This window comes from Strigops habroptila, chromosome 2 (genome assembly GCF_004027225.2).
Source record: "Strigops habroptila isolate Jane chromosome 2, bStrHab1.2.pri, whole genome shotgun sequence".
In the NCBI taxonomy this organism is placed as follows: domain Eukaryota; kingdom Metazoa; phylum Chordata; class Aves; order Psittaciformes; family Psittacidae; genus Strigops; species Strigops habroptila.
Window position 1 is genome coordinate 39,654,195 of NC_044278.2, and position 15,308 is coordinate 39,669,502.

General features: G+C 36.5%; 1 protein-coding gene across 8 annotated transcripts in view; it reads right to left on the minus strand.

Annotated features, from left to right (window-relative positions):
- Positions 1–373: 373 nt before the first annotated feature.
- The window catches only part of GK (glycerol kinase), a 37,643-nt gene continuing 22,708 nt past the window's right edge, over positions 374–15,308 (minus strand). For 4 of the 8 annotated variants that reach the window (XM_030471218.1, XM_030471251.1, XM_030471225.1 and 1 more), the window contains 6 exons: positions 13,838–13,922; positions 10,348–10,468; positions 8,424–8,567; positions 7,365–7,445; positions 6,002–6,088; positions 374–2,830 (listed from right to left, as the gene is read on the minus strand). In XM_030471218.1, the coding sequence (XP_030327078.1) occupies positions 2,817–2,830; positions 6,002–6,088; positions 7,365–7,445; positions 8,424–8,567; positions 10,348–10,468; positions 13,838–13,922 (532 nt within the window). In that variant the 3' untranslated portion in view covers positions 374–2,816. The other 4 variants (XM_030471258.1, XM_030471274.1, XM_030471266.1 and 1 more) reach the window with 4 other exon arrangements.

Below are 15,308 nucleotides of genomic sequence, written 5' to 3' on the forward strand. Positions count from 1 at the left end.
ATTACTGGACAACAGTACAAGACCAAAAATCGTTTGGTGTATTGGTCCCACTAAGCAATAGTGTTCAAGGCCTTCAGGTTAAACCTGTGTTACAACTGTGTTTCTTCTTGTTTTTTCACTTGTATTTTCCTGCTTTTTCCTGAATATGGAGGGACTTGACGAAATGTACCTTTTAATCCTGTCCTGGAAACGGAATATCTCACTGAAAAGCAGAGGGCAGTACTGCACACTGCGATCCTGTATCTGAGCAAGTTGAGGCCTGTGTCTATGATACTGAATGAGGGAGCTCTCTTGTTTAGTGCGTGTCAAAGTACACTGATGCCTCATGTAGAAAACATTAATGAAAATGCATCTGATAGAGAACGTGCAAGAATAAAACAACATCTTACATCAATTTATTTATGGTATTTTAATACCAAGTTAATGCATTTCTCAAGTAAAAATTTATAAATTTGTAATTTATAGAAAAAAAATAAATCACAGCTTCACAAAAAGCTAACTTTCAACAGTTTGTCCCCTCCCTGCCAACATGCAGTTTACAATATATTTCAACTATGTTGGTAGAAAGTTAACAGTGGTGTGAAATTCTTAATACTTGCAACAGCAATTGAAAATAAAATTATGATTTTTACTCAGTGAAAAACTAACAGGAATTGTGTTTCCCAGTAAAAGATAAGTCAGAAAAGCAGCAAAAAACCCCTCTCCTACTTACTATGTGCTACCTTTTCCCCTGCCACATCCACTGTTGGCAAAGGCAGCACTTCAACATCAGTCGTTCCCAGGTTCAATACTTCGGTGTTTTTGGCAAGAGGTCATACTCAGAAGTCCACTGCTTGAGGTGTGTGCTGCTCTTGCCCTGTGTGTTCCAAAAGCTGCTGTTACTCCTGTCCCTTAGGGTGAGGTGGGACCAGCAACAGCTCAGAGTAAAGGTAAGGAGTATAAAGATTTTCATGTTCATTTTTCACTCGTTCTTTCCTTCCAGTAAAAACTGGGAAACCCAGAAATTTTAGTTGTCACACCTCACATTTGAGTATTTACAGGAGACACAGGCTTTCAAGGAAGTTGTTACATTTTCACCTGTGCACGAAAATTCCTTCTGTTGAATTTATACATGCAACCACAGGACGAAAAATGTTCCTTCTCTACTTTTGAATTAAAAGTCACATTTTCAAAGGTCATTGCACTTGGTAATAAAAAGGCAATTATGCATTGACATTAAAGATATTATACAGACCAGAACTTCTGTGCAATCCATTGCTTCAGACACATGTATGTTTAACATCTTTTTAAAAAGTAAGCCTCTAATCATAGTTTAACAAAGAAAAATGAACTTTCCTAAAGACTATTTTTTTAAAGACAAAACTCTTTAAGAACAAATGCACACACAGAAACGCTCCCTTTAACTCCTAGTGCATTTAAATACATCTTTGAAATTCTCTGTGTTGTTCCCACATTTAACCTTGCTAATCATTCTATACTGATCTGATGACTCTATACAAGAACACATTTTCTCCAACCTAACCAGTAAGGCTGGCATTTGTCATGCTGTTGGTACAAACAGAAAAGCTGAAGATAAAATGATTTATTGCCTCACTTCTTTACCTGGGGAGGACAAAAAGTTTCAAAGGGGATGCAGCTCAGTTGTCATGCATGTTGCCTGTGAATTCCAGTGGCCCATTCAGGTGTCAAGTGCACTTTGGGTTGTCCCAGCAAATTTTGCAACAACTTGCTGTTAAAACTATGGATGTGGAAACTGAAAGGGAGATTTTGGTCCCTGAGATATTACTAAATGAGATCAAGAACTAAAGCACTTATATTTAATTTGGAGTGGACCCTCTTTAATGAAAACTAAGTTAGCTTCAACTTTCAAAAGTTTAGTGAATAGTCGCTAAAATATCCTTAAGCAGGATGACAGAATATATGCAGTATTGGTCAAGAAAAGTGCGTTGCACAGAGCAGTTTTAAGTTACCAGTTGCTGAGGGCCAAGAAGCTGTCCTATCAATGTGATGTATAAAATTTGTCTTCCAACTAACAGAAAAGCAGAAGAATGTGAAACATGGCCTTAACCAAAACACCTATTTACTCCTATCTCTTTTAAAGGAGCAGCTACAGGAACTACTGTCTTCAATACTTGTAACAGGCAAACTGACTACCTACAGAAGCCAAAACAAATTTTTAAACTTTGTAACTGACCATTTCAACAGTACTCTGTGGACCATATCAGCAACCTCTTCATTGCCAAACTGGTGGCGGCGTGCTACCGGTAATACATTTTGAGCTAATGTTTAAAAGGTTTGTACCACTGAAGGTGTTTCAGACCAGTGGTCACTACAATGAAAAATCTTTGGCAACCATAGACATATGAAAGGTAATTCCCAGCAGCTGGAAGAATTGCTGTGATGTTTACAAAGTTCTTTAGTGCATCATTCACCTTCTGCAGTGTGCTGTATAAAGAACCAAAACCCTGAAAGGACAGCTAAACATCTGACATTACCTCACAAGTTGCAGGGTTTTGTTGTACCTACTTTCTCAAAGCTAGGCCTTGTGAAATTTTAGAGGATGATGTGAGATAGTCGATGCAAAGGCCTCCAGTGCAGTTGGAGTTGATGGGGAAGGGAGCAGAGCAATGAAGGGCTGAAGACTTATGTTTCAGTGTACCACTGGGATGTTACTCAGAGAATGGCAACAGATGGATTCATGAGTGGATTTAGTCACACAAACAGTATAATCACACTGGTGGTGGAATCTCTTCAGACAACAAAACAAAAAGAAACAAAAAAAAATCAGCTGCATCCAGAGAGTCCGCTAAGTGGTCTCAATTACCATTACCTTAAACAAGAAAGAACATGCATTAGTAACATAGAATTTACTCTAAAACATTAATAACACTCTAACACAGCTGAGCTATAAGAAGAATTCAGTATAATAATTTTTTTATTTTCCAATTAATGCAATTATAAATTAGATGTATCTTGTGACATCAGATAAGCCAGCACTTACATGTGTGGGATGTGAATATAGTAGAGGAGACAACACACTTCAGGTGGGTAAATTTTTAACAAGTACAAGAATTGAAGGAAGGTTCTCTAAGCTTATTCTTTCCTGAATATGAGCTCAGCTTTCCAAAATTTGGGAACTATTACTTCAGCTAAGGCTTCCTTAAGGTCCCTTCCAACCTGAACCATTCTATGAATGCAGTAACTTCAATTCTAGGAACCTGCAGAACTGCATAGTGATCCCTATATGTAAACTAGCATGCAATCTGGCAGTAACTATCACAGCACAAGAAACTAAAAAGGAAGAACAGAATCTTTAAAAAAAACCCCAAAGGGTATTTAATCTGGCAGAATGTAGTATTATTATCAGCACTGACACCTTGTTCTGTGACAATAAAGTCAAAGAACTTTCTACCCCAGATGTCACATAAGGTCTCGTATATAGCCAATCCCCACTTACACCTCACTTGAGAGGCATCAATTTAAGCATGCAAAGGCATTTCTTTTTAGTCTAATAAAATATAGCATCACTTTCAGTTAACTCCCACCCCCCAAAAACGTACAGCTACAGCTCTCAGATGTCCACTTCCAAACCTAGTGTGAAAAGCCTAACAATCTTAGCATAAGGACTCCAGTTGCTACATACAACTTGCTTTAACAGTGAAATAAAACAAAATATTGGCCATTTCTCCCCTGGGAGTGAAGAAGAAAGAAGATCATAAAATAAGGTACAAGTGAATGAGCCAATTTTGATGAAACTATGAAATAATAACATGAAATACAGTATTCTTCATTTTCAGTCATCAGGTGCTGCAGGAAAAGACAGTTAGTTTAGCAATTCTGTAAATGGGTTTTTGCCATGTTAGTGTTCTCTATTCTGCCACAGCAGATTTTAACTTCACGTTTCAGTAGCTGTAAAATCGTGGCCCTACCCTACAGAGACACGTTCAACAACAGCACTGTTGCCACGCAAGACTTACTGCTGTTTCAGCACATGAAGGATGAATTCAATCCTCAGTAGATTCAATCCTCAAACCTACTAAACTGATGACTGCGTTGGAGTTCCAGTGTTTCATTAAAAGATAAAAAATAACAAATTAATTAATGGTGCTCCCGTACTGAATTAGAAGGCAAGCCTGGTCAGCTAGATCCAGCTTTTAAAAGCAAAAGGATATTTACCAGAGGAAACATCTAAGTGGGAAGCAGCCCTGCTCCAACCAGCAACACAAATTCTACTTATCATGTTCTACCCTAACACACAGCTGAGCAAAACTACAACCTGTACACAGCATCACTGATGGTATTCCTTTTTAGACATAATTTTTAAAACAATTAAGAGCTGGAAATTTCTGGCAACTTCTCCTGTCCCCAAGCTTACCATGTAAATAATATACCAATATATTGGTATATAAAGTAACTCTAGTGGTGTATATAATGATTATATATACATCTTATATCAATTTACTGTTATCAAGCTACTGTTATCTGAACACAGCAGAAAAATGGGTTCTGAAGGCCAGAGTGACTTGAGACGAGTATGTTTTCCACTTGTGGGTCAGAAAGGCACTGACCAGCTTAGGGAAGGGAGAAAAAAGTAAAATAAAATTTTATATGTTCCAGCAGTGCAAGTTTAGATATTCATATGCAGGTTACTGATTAGTTGTTTTAAAAAAGCAATAAACCCAGAATTTAAGTTGCTTATCTGTCACTTAACATTGATCTTCATATTATTTTAGGTATCTTCCATGTGGTGAAGACCCTGACCTGGAATTAATATTCAAATTGCTGAGTTCAGCTTGTTAAAAATTTACCCACTTATTCATAGCTGGTTTTATTTTATTCTTCATAATCAAGACTGTTCTTATTCACAGATACATTCCAGAGTTAGTAAATCAATGTCAATCCATTTGTTCAGCTTGATTTTTGCCTAGCATTTGTTTAGTTTGGTTTTAGTTCTCCTACAAGCTCAGACAGTCTCTTCCATGCAAGGAAAATTAAAATTGAACAGATAATTCAGGCTGAATGAGTAGAAACAAAATACAAACACATCATCAGAGGAGCATGAGTCCTCAATTGTCAGTTTAATTAACATTCCCCCCACTCCATCCTGCCAAAACCAAAACAAAGAAAGAAAACTAAACAATCACCCCCCAAAAGCTTACTAAGCAGCAACAATGACTACACTGTAACATATTTTATTTGTAATGAAATTATGAAACACAACAACAAAGAACAAATGACATTACCATATAAACTTCTTTTTCTTACCATAAGAATGTCTTAATGAAATATCTTACTTCTGGCATAAGTAACTAACACTGCCATCCATCTCAAGAACTTTGTTATAACATAAACACATTAATAGGTTGAAGATGCATCTTCATTGCATATGCACACAGTCCCTTTCCCCAGTTTTGCAGATAGGCCTTTTAGGGTCTTGTCTTTTTACACAAAATGATTCATTTATCCATCAAGAGCAAAGTACAAAAAGATTATTGTACAGATTTAGTAGGTGAAGATTTCTAGCCATACAATAGTTTCACGGGGACGAGAAAAATGAAAGAGGTACTTGAAGACTTTCAAGGACAGAAGAAAAGTCTTCATTTTATTTGAACAAGATCCTCAAAATGATTTTAAATGTTATGAGAAGAAATACAGGATGAAGGATGGAACCTTATTCTAACTGCAATGCACACTGTAATTGAGGCAGTGCAAAACTCTGCTCCAACCTATATGCCTTTTACAAACTGTGTACAGTCCACATAGCTAGACAAAGGGAAGGGAGAGTTCAAGGTTTCATGTGCATCTAACAACTAAGAATTTCATGGCACATGAGGATGAATTCGGCATTCACTTGGTTCCTGCAGGTGTCTAATTCACACCCTCAAACACTCGTGTGCATGAACAACAAAAAGCATCAGCCATTTTTGCTAAAAACAAAACCCCCAATACTTAATCTAGTGTAGATAGCTTTTAAAATGTTCTAGTTCAAATAATAACTAACCTGAGATGTACTTTGCTCCGATTAATATTATCATGCTACTCATAATATAAAGACCCAAAGGCAGACTACAGAAGATACTAGTGTCACCTGATGACATCCAGGGTAGGGTGTATCCAGTCAAGCAAATCAAAAGAGAAATATATATATATAAATTGCAATGTTTGAGTTAAAAATCATGCGAACAGCAAAAAGTAATAAATGTAGTGACATTTGCAGAAAAACTAAAAAGGATTATTTATACCCCCCACAATAATTCAAAACAGTGTCTCAGTATAAAAGTTGAAATCCAAATTCCACTGTTAGCACCACCTAGGTTGAGCCCATTTTAGTAGTCTTCAATCTTAAATACTCCTAGCAAGCATAAGGCACTTTCAAAGCAAGAACTAAGGAAAATAACATTTCCCATGGTGTTAAATAAAATACTTAAACCAACATACAGGATGGTGAAGGGAAAATTTTAGCTTTAGCTTTCAAGAATAAAGAAAGAGACTTCATGCTGCATGAGGGCTGCATCTGTGGATTGTGGTGGGAGCTTACATTTTGAGGATTCTTTACTTAATACTTTTCATTCTAACAGTGTTTCTAACAAAAGGGAAATGAAATTAAGATAAAGCCCATAAATGGGCTTTGTAGGATGTGTTGTAGGATGATTCAGGACAAAAATCTTATCCTGAAATACTGCTGAAATATAAATTCAAATTATAGATAATAGCAGACTGCAGGTTTTAGTTAATTCGAACCTGACAGATGAAAACCCCATCTACTTCCAAAGAAAGAACTTGTTCAGTCCCTCAAAAGTGTTTGGTATATTCCCTGTATGTGAACAATAGGTCTATGCAATTCTTCACTTTATGACAACTTCTGGCTCTTAGCCCTTGTGGGTCTAACAGATTTTGATGTGGCTATCAATCCCTCCTTCCTACATAGCAGATAATGAAGGCAGGATGTAGCAAGAAAAATCACAGGATGAACCTTTTCTCCTTTGCAAAATGATGTTATAGTGTAAGAAAGTTTACAGAACCCCTGCACTGTCTTAGAATTGTGCTGCATCTCTTTTTCTAGGTCAGACTTATTTTTAATTTTGTAAATCAATGACATTCTGCAAAACCTGCAGTTAGTCTTGATTTCATGTCCTCTGTTTTCAGAGCTTTGCGAGATACTGCTTGTGCTCTCCTTTCAAGGGGAAGACCTATCTATTTTCTGGCTTTGTTTGCACAGTGGTTTTTAAGTAGTAATTTCTAAATCACTGGAATAGTCCAAAAATACCATAGAACAGAACAGAAAAGGTCACTGAACTCAAGATTAACTACCTAGGTTAACAGGCTAATTACTAATACTTGACTAGCATCAATTTCTGGTTTACCATTTGAAGAAATGTCAGATGTCACCCAGTCCATAGATTTCATCACAGCTTTCTTCCATCTGGCAAAACGAAACTCGCTTTCTGAAATTGAGAAATCAGCAAGCAGAAAAGCCTCTCAATGCATATAAATACAATTAGAAGTATTTAAGAATCAAAGACTACAATATTAGCTTTCCACTCTTCTGTACAGTATATTTTGTCTGCTTAGAACAATAATGAATAAAAAAACCAAAACCAAAACAATCCAAAACCCCACAGTTATGCACAGTAAGGAGAAATAAACCTTAAAACCAATTTTCTGCATTTTCATCAATAAAAGATTTACAAGCAGGACAAAATGAACCAATTGCTATTCATGTAGAAGCCCTTCAGTGTTGAAAATACTGTCTTGAAGTAGGGATTATAGCAGTAATTATAATCAATAGTAAGACAAAATCCTGTGCTAGACGTTAAGAAATAATTGAAAAGACAAAAATGAATTTGTCTTGCACATGGATTAATTATGTCAAGTACATGCTTTCCATCTCTAGAAGCACTTAAGAACTGATGAAGAAGATAGATAGTTAGCTAAAAAATAATGATTAATGTAGGCTTTTTAAAGCCAAAAGAAAAGTGTCCCAAAACCAGTCAGTCTGTCCTGTCTACACCTGTAAAAACTCACAAATGCACAGGAGCCTTAGGAGACATCCTTCTCCATAAAAATCTTTCAAGATTTCTTTGATTCTACTTGCTATAAATCAAAAGCTACTAACTCCAATGCCCACTGCCAAGCTTCTTTCAAAATGAAGAAAGAAAAAAACCCCAACACATTCCCCTGTGGAGTTATGCTATTTTAAGCATTTTCCAATCTTACTAGTCAATAAATGGACATAACAGCAACTGAAATGCACTTTTCTGTAAGCCGAACACTACAAAAAAGCTCATCTTCAACACTTGTGAGGATATTCATATATAGCTGGTTTTATATCAGTACGTTAGACTGCAACAAAGAAATAACACGATCTGCTGGACATAGAACATTAAGTTGGTGACTTCTTAGGTAATATGAAAGGGGTTTACCCTCTGGGTTGATCTGTGGTTCAAATCGTTCACATGTCACTGCTGTCAAATCTCCAGGATTCAGACTCCAAATTCCAACTCCTTCTGCAGCTCCTGCTGCCATAGCAGCTCCTAGAGCTGTTGTTTCAGGCATTGATGGCTTCACTGAAGTAAATCACAGAGAAAGCCGTGAAGATTTTTAATGAAAGTCACCTTGATGACATCAGAACTAAAGATTAACACATATATGTAGAATGATACAGCTGCTATATGCTTCCTTTATCAACTGCAAGCCTCATTTTATTACAATTCACACAGTTATGAGGCTAACTTAGTCCAAAGTCATTCAAGTCTTTGAAATATCTCAGATCACTACTTCCTTCAAGACTGAATCATCCAATTGCCCATTTTCACACCACATGCAGGGCTGCTGACCTCAACCGTCAGTTTCCCTGGAGTGCTCCTGTTAATAATACACTATCTTTTTATCTTTCTAAAGACCCCTTCTCAAAGCTGTGATCACTGGCTAAGTTACCAGTCTTGTTCCCATGTTCTAGATATTGTGTTATTAAAAGCATTTATATTAAGAAAAGGCATCTTAAAAGAGGCTACACATTGCTGTAGTTACTAGCTTGTTTGCCTTCCACAGATATACACATGACCATCCCAGCCCCAAGATGTCAATGCTAAATTTGCTCCATTAACTCCAGAACTGCCTGCTTCTCTGCTTAAGGTAGAGGATCCTTTAAAATCTGATTCTATCGATCGTATCATTTCATCTGCTATGAACTATGGCTCTGCACTGACAGCATGAGCCTTGTGTATTATGTATTATTAAAGGCAAGCTATAATACCTCTAGAGTTAAAAACTGTCCACTGAAGTGTCTCACATTTATGCATAAGAGACAACACAATGTTCTTCTAAATTATTTTCTAGAAGCTGCATGTTAGGCAGATTATTACATTTATGCAGCAAATTATCACTATTCAGTATAGACAAAGATGTATAATATCCTGACGTTACTGTGCAATGTCCTGATGTGCAGTGACACACTGCATCCTTAAGAAAGTTAATGTACAGCTTACAATATTTAGCAACTTGGGATCTGCTACAGGTGTTAAAACCTGTCTTCAGAAAGATGCACCCTTCCCACTGATGCTGAAATGCTCCAGGTTTCAAGTGAGGTCTTTAAAGAGCTTTAGTGAAAACACATCCTTGAAAAGCTGAAACCCCTTTTTTATTATTCTAGGGGGCTTCTGTGAAAGATAATTTCTAAAATGGCTACACTGCTCTGGGATCAGAATAACGGTACTGTAAACTTTCATTTGCCTCAGAGAGGAGCAACACATTTGGGTTTGTATTTCATATTATGCATAGCAAGAAAACTTTTGTTGCAAGATTCCCACTTTCGTTGTAAGCTCTACTCCCTTCTTCATTGCTGCCGTGGGAGAAAATCGAATGCACAATGTGTTTCATGGGTCTTCTTTTAAATTGTAAACGTAATCAAAGGTTTGTGCAGGCAAAGGGAACAGAAAAAAGGGTGTTTGTTTGCTATTTGCTGAAATGCAAAAGCAGAACGACCAGTGGGGGTGCAAAGTTCTGATTTATCTCTTTCTTAGCAACATTCTTAGGGCCAACATGTTGCAGGAGAGCGCTAATTTCACTGATATTAGAATTGTTAGATGTTTAAAGATTGATGTGACAACTTTAAAGTTCAACACCATCATAGTGCTGTAATATTCCAAGACAAGAAATAAGTCAGTGATTCTCTATGAAAGTGAATCTCAAAACTCGATGCAAGATGTGAAAACTTTTTCTGACCCTCCTCTCAACATTCTCAATCAGTAGCAACAATAAAGCAACCCTATTTGCCCTCATTAGCCATGACAAACCAATGTTTTTTTCAGCTTTAAAAAGCAAATAGGAGTTGTAATTTCATCTTACCTACTGGAATACAGAGAATGTCTGATTGGAGTTGCATGAGGACTTTGTTATTGGTCATTCCTCCGTCTACCTGTAACTGATTTAGTGGTACCCCACAGTCCTTGTTTATGGCATCTAAAAGCTTAAGTAGGAGAAATATATGTTATTATTTAATTGCAGAGAAATCTATGATACCCTCCAAGTGTAAAATACTGATAAGTCAGTATTTGCTGAAGGGTGTTATGTAGATAGTTCCCCTCCCCTATATATCAAAAGGGCAAAAAGAGGTAGTGACAATACAGTTTTGCTTAATGTACAGCAAATGCATTCTATTTATTACAGAAATCCTAGTTTATGAGATGCATCTCCTTTGAGCCTCTATATCTACCCTATGTGTTGCTTATATGGTTTGAGGAGAAAAATTTTGAAGAAAAGCTGATGACCACTACATTTATCAAAGCTAACAAAGGAAGAAGTAATACTAAATGGAGTCCTTTAGCTGATTACAGTTTGTCTAAATACTTCCTCTAATTTGGTGCATTAATGAATTGAAAAATTAAAATGTTTGAACTGGCAATCTGGAAGACATTCTATAGGAACTGCTGAATGTTGAACTGTTTTGACAGAGCAGCCTCTTGAAATATTTTCAATTAGTTGTTGAAAATTGAGAATCTTACACTACACGAGACAGATTGCAACTGTTAGTGTAATTTTTTTGGTAAAATAATGTTTCCTTCTTTTGGACACAGTGGATAGCTGAAAATACATGAAAATTATTAAAGTCTTTGCAAGGGATAATTAACTAAGAATGGAGCGTTTAAGTAAGTCATTGATACCTATCAATATTTGAGAGGGTTTCCTAAAAATGTAAGGTTTGACTCAAAACTTAGCTACTGATAACACCAAGGCATTATCCTACAAGAACCTATTAAATGCAAAATAGTGGATTTTCTAGGGTTTTGTAAAAGCAGTCAGTTAAATGCCTCATTTACTTTTTTTTTTTTTTAGGTTAGTGAATAATTTTTGTTGACAAAGTTAAGCATTAACTCGTGCAGAATTATTTTCTCCTTGTAATTTTTGATTTATTAGAATAAAAAAAGAGGTGTGCTCTTCTCAGCTTTAAATGAAAAAGCAACATAGACATAAACCCCACCAAAACTACAATGCATTCTGTGCTGTTCTGTAGCTCACAAAGTACCCATTTATACAATCCTTACTGGGAGAAGTCAGCATGATTCTTTTTAAAAAAGAACAAAAAAAAATAAAATGGTAGGTTTGTAAAAACTATATAGAGATGAGTTGTCTAGTAGAGTCTATCCATTCCAGAGAGTAAGTTAGCAAGGTCCCTTACCAGAAGATCTTCGAAGGAACTAAAAGAACTGCCACAGGACAAATACTGGTTAAAAATTAGAAGACTAAAGCCAGTTTTCATGGTAGGGGCATCTGCTCATGGGCCTGCACTGTTCGATACATAAGAAATAACCTGGAAAAGACGATTCACAGCACAGCAGCAAAGTTTGCTGGCAGTACTAAGCTAGTACTGCTTCCCGTCACCTATTTCCTTCACATGTATCATTTTATATTTGTCTATGCTGATTTCACCTGCCTTTTTTAGCATTCAAAACACTGTCAGCCCCTCATAATCTCAGCTTTACATACATATAGTGTCGGAGCCTCTGGCTTTGTTTACCACTGCGCAAAAGCATGTTGAATCATACTATGCACTCAATATAGATTAAAAAGAAAATAAAAATCAAAAGAATGCTAGAAATCAGGAAGGGATGAAGCAACAAAACAAATCACGATCATGTTGCTGCTATTTCTATTGTACTGAAGTGGGATGAAGAGTACGGTATCCAGGTATGTAAGCTTTGTCTAATGACAGCATTGTACAGCTCTTAGAACCGAAAAATTGCTTGTTTTTCCATAATACATTCTGGAATTAAAAATGTAACAAGTGTCATCTGTCTGGACAAGGAAGAAGCTTTCTGGACAACAAGGAAAAGAGACTTGGAAGGATTGGATGGCACAATAAAACAAGCAAGAAATGCAATGAACATGAAATTCGAGGATTTTCCTCAAGGATACAAAAGACTTCTGTTTTAACTGGAATTAAAACAAAACCCTTTGTCTCCGACAAGACAGAACTAACAATATATTTCTGAAAAATATACCTATATTTTACCTGTGTCACTAGGACTTAACTTGTTAATTTAAGTGTGTCCAAAGCCCTGCTCAGGCACTCCTGTCATTGTGATAAAAGCACATTGACTAAACTATGAGGAAGTAGTAGGTCTGTTCAAACAGTTAATTTCGCTCACAGTCAGTCAGACAGGTTTATTCCCCTCCCTCCTATTCCCAGTTACATGCCCTGTCTCTTGTTCCGACATTTGCTACTCTCCTCTGCGAGGCAGCTGAGATCAGTAATCCAGCAGAAAAATAGCCCAGCAAAACGAGGGATAATTTGCTGCTGGAAAGTTCATTGAGCTGTCACATGAGAGGAAATGGGTGAGAAGAAGGACAAGGAAAGAGAGGAGCAGTAAACAAACTAGACTATCAGTTCAGTTCCCTGTAACTTTACCCTGACTTCTCCCACCAAACTCCTTCACAGCTTTCTGAGTACTCAGAGATTGTTAGCACAGCTTCAGAAGCAGACATCTGAGTGAAATTTCTGGCTTTTTCCATGAGTTCTTTTTACTCTATGTCACTACAGAAACAGCAAGCTGCTTTCCTTCTCTCACGCAGTTTTAGCCGGGTGTTACTTTAAAACTCAGTATGTTTAAATAACAGCAGTTTAAAAACATGCAATGAAATTCAGGTTTGACTGTTATCCTTTGGGGTCAAGGGATTTAATTTTCTCCTGTATTTGATTGGAATACAGGGAGTATAAATTGATAGTAGATTGTGATATAAAGATTCTAATGCTCAGAACATACTGATATCAAACCCTTTGATTCAGTTGGAGGACTTCTTTCTTCTGTGAGAATTTAGGTTTGCTGTTGCAGAATGCCAGCTAAGGCGATACAAGCTGTAACAGGCACGAAGTGAATCTAGATTTCCATTCATATGTTTGCTGCTGTCTTGCTTTAACTTATTTTTATTATTGTATACCAGAAGCAACATAAGCCATCTCGGTCACAGCAAACAATATAAAATGTGGTCTTTTACACTAATGTGACTTCTAAATTATGGCACTGGCCTCGTCATTTTAATGTTTCTATGTTCTGCTTCTCAAAATATTTGCAAAGTACAATCATCTTATTTTAAGTGCTGATAAATAGCAGCATTGCCACCCCAAAATAAAGTAGCACCCAACCACACCATTGTAGCTAAGCCCACAGAACAATTTTTCAACATCAGCACCACGTAAAAAGAAGAATAGCATCCAAATACAATATAAAGCATATGATTAATCTTCATTAAATCTTTTCAATCCTCTCTCTTCCTGAAGAGCTACAGTCGCTGTTACCACACTAATTTACAATGAATTTAGTATCCAATTTGCCTTTACCTCTCGTGTTTGAAAGCAAACCGCTTCTAGTGCAGCGAAGGCAATGTGGTTTTTATTTGTAAACTGAGTAAGGCCACAGATAATACTGTTGAGAAAAAAACAACAACCAAACAGTTAGGACATACTTCTTCAGCAGACATACACCATTACTTCAGATTTAGGCCTTCTAATTCAAAGCTCATTCAGTTCTATTGTATGAGCACTGCTTTTTAATATTAGCAAGCTTGTTGTTTATCTTTAATCTAAAATCTCATCACTGTTTTCCTGACAAACATGCATTCAGTGTCCAATCAATACAACTGCCATAAATTAAAATTTTATTGCCAATCTGCATGCAGATGGGTGCATATTCACCCATACACACAAATTCTAGTATTGAAATGCATGATCACTGTTGATTTTTCTTTAAAAAATGATACCACCTATGACTAAAAACTTAATAAATTATCTAGTGCTTTCAGTTCTTAAGGAAAAGCCCATCTGGGTCAGTGCTGTGCTCTAAATGCTTAAAATTGTTTTCAGATCTATTCTGATCATTAGTTGCTTTTGCACCTTCAAAGAGATTTCTGGATATGGAAATAATCTAACCATAAGTAAGCTGAATTCTGTCAATGTAATCTGAACCACGGAGCAAATAATAATTATCCTTTTCTTCTGTTTCAACATCTGAGGAATAGTAGCGTACTACACAGAAATGCTGCTACATTTGGTGTGGGACAGATACAAGCTCAAAGATAGATACTAAAGGACATTTTTAGTTGTCATTCCAAAGATCAGGTTTTAACAGTTGAACAGTTAAGCACTGTGATCTGAAAAACTGTAAAAAATCTAACTCAAAGATTTTTTTCTTTCTTATGTACAAAAAGCATCTAAATTATAAAGATAAAACTACTCTAAACCCTCAGAACTTGGTATTCTGTAAGAATTCTTTTCTCACTTTAGAAAAGTTCTTTTATATTTAGATTTGTTATACTGTGACTTCCATGGCATGTTGCGATTCCAGCAACAGTAGGCAAGCTCACAATAGCAGACAAGACAAATAGAATTGTTTGAACTAGTAGTTCTAACTAGTACCAGCTAGTTAAGTCTTAACAACTTGGAAAGGGACTAGAAGGAGAGGAGAAAAGAGTGTTCAACAGACTGGAAAGAAAGCTGGACATAAGGAGAAGGAGAGGAAAGAGAAGTGGGGATGAGTTAAATAGCCTGTATCATTTGTGATAGTAAATGCAGCAGCCACTGGAAACTGAGCTCAAAAAAACTAATCAGCACTAAATTCTTCACTTTTTGCTTTCGTTGCCTGAGAGCTCACAGGTATGCAGACCTCCTCTTGCTCTTTACTGAGATAAAAATCCTTTCAGAAACAGAAATGTGTGAGTAAAAAAAGCTGGCCTTATTAGTGGCGAGAATGACAGAACTATCTTGTACCTGTCCTCTAAAACACACAATCCAGCCCACATGTTTTTCCTGCTCC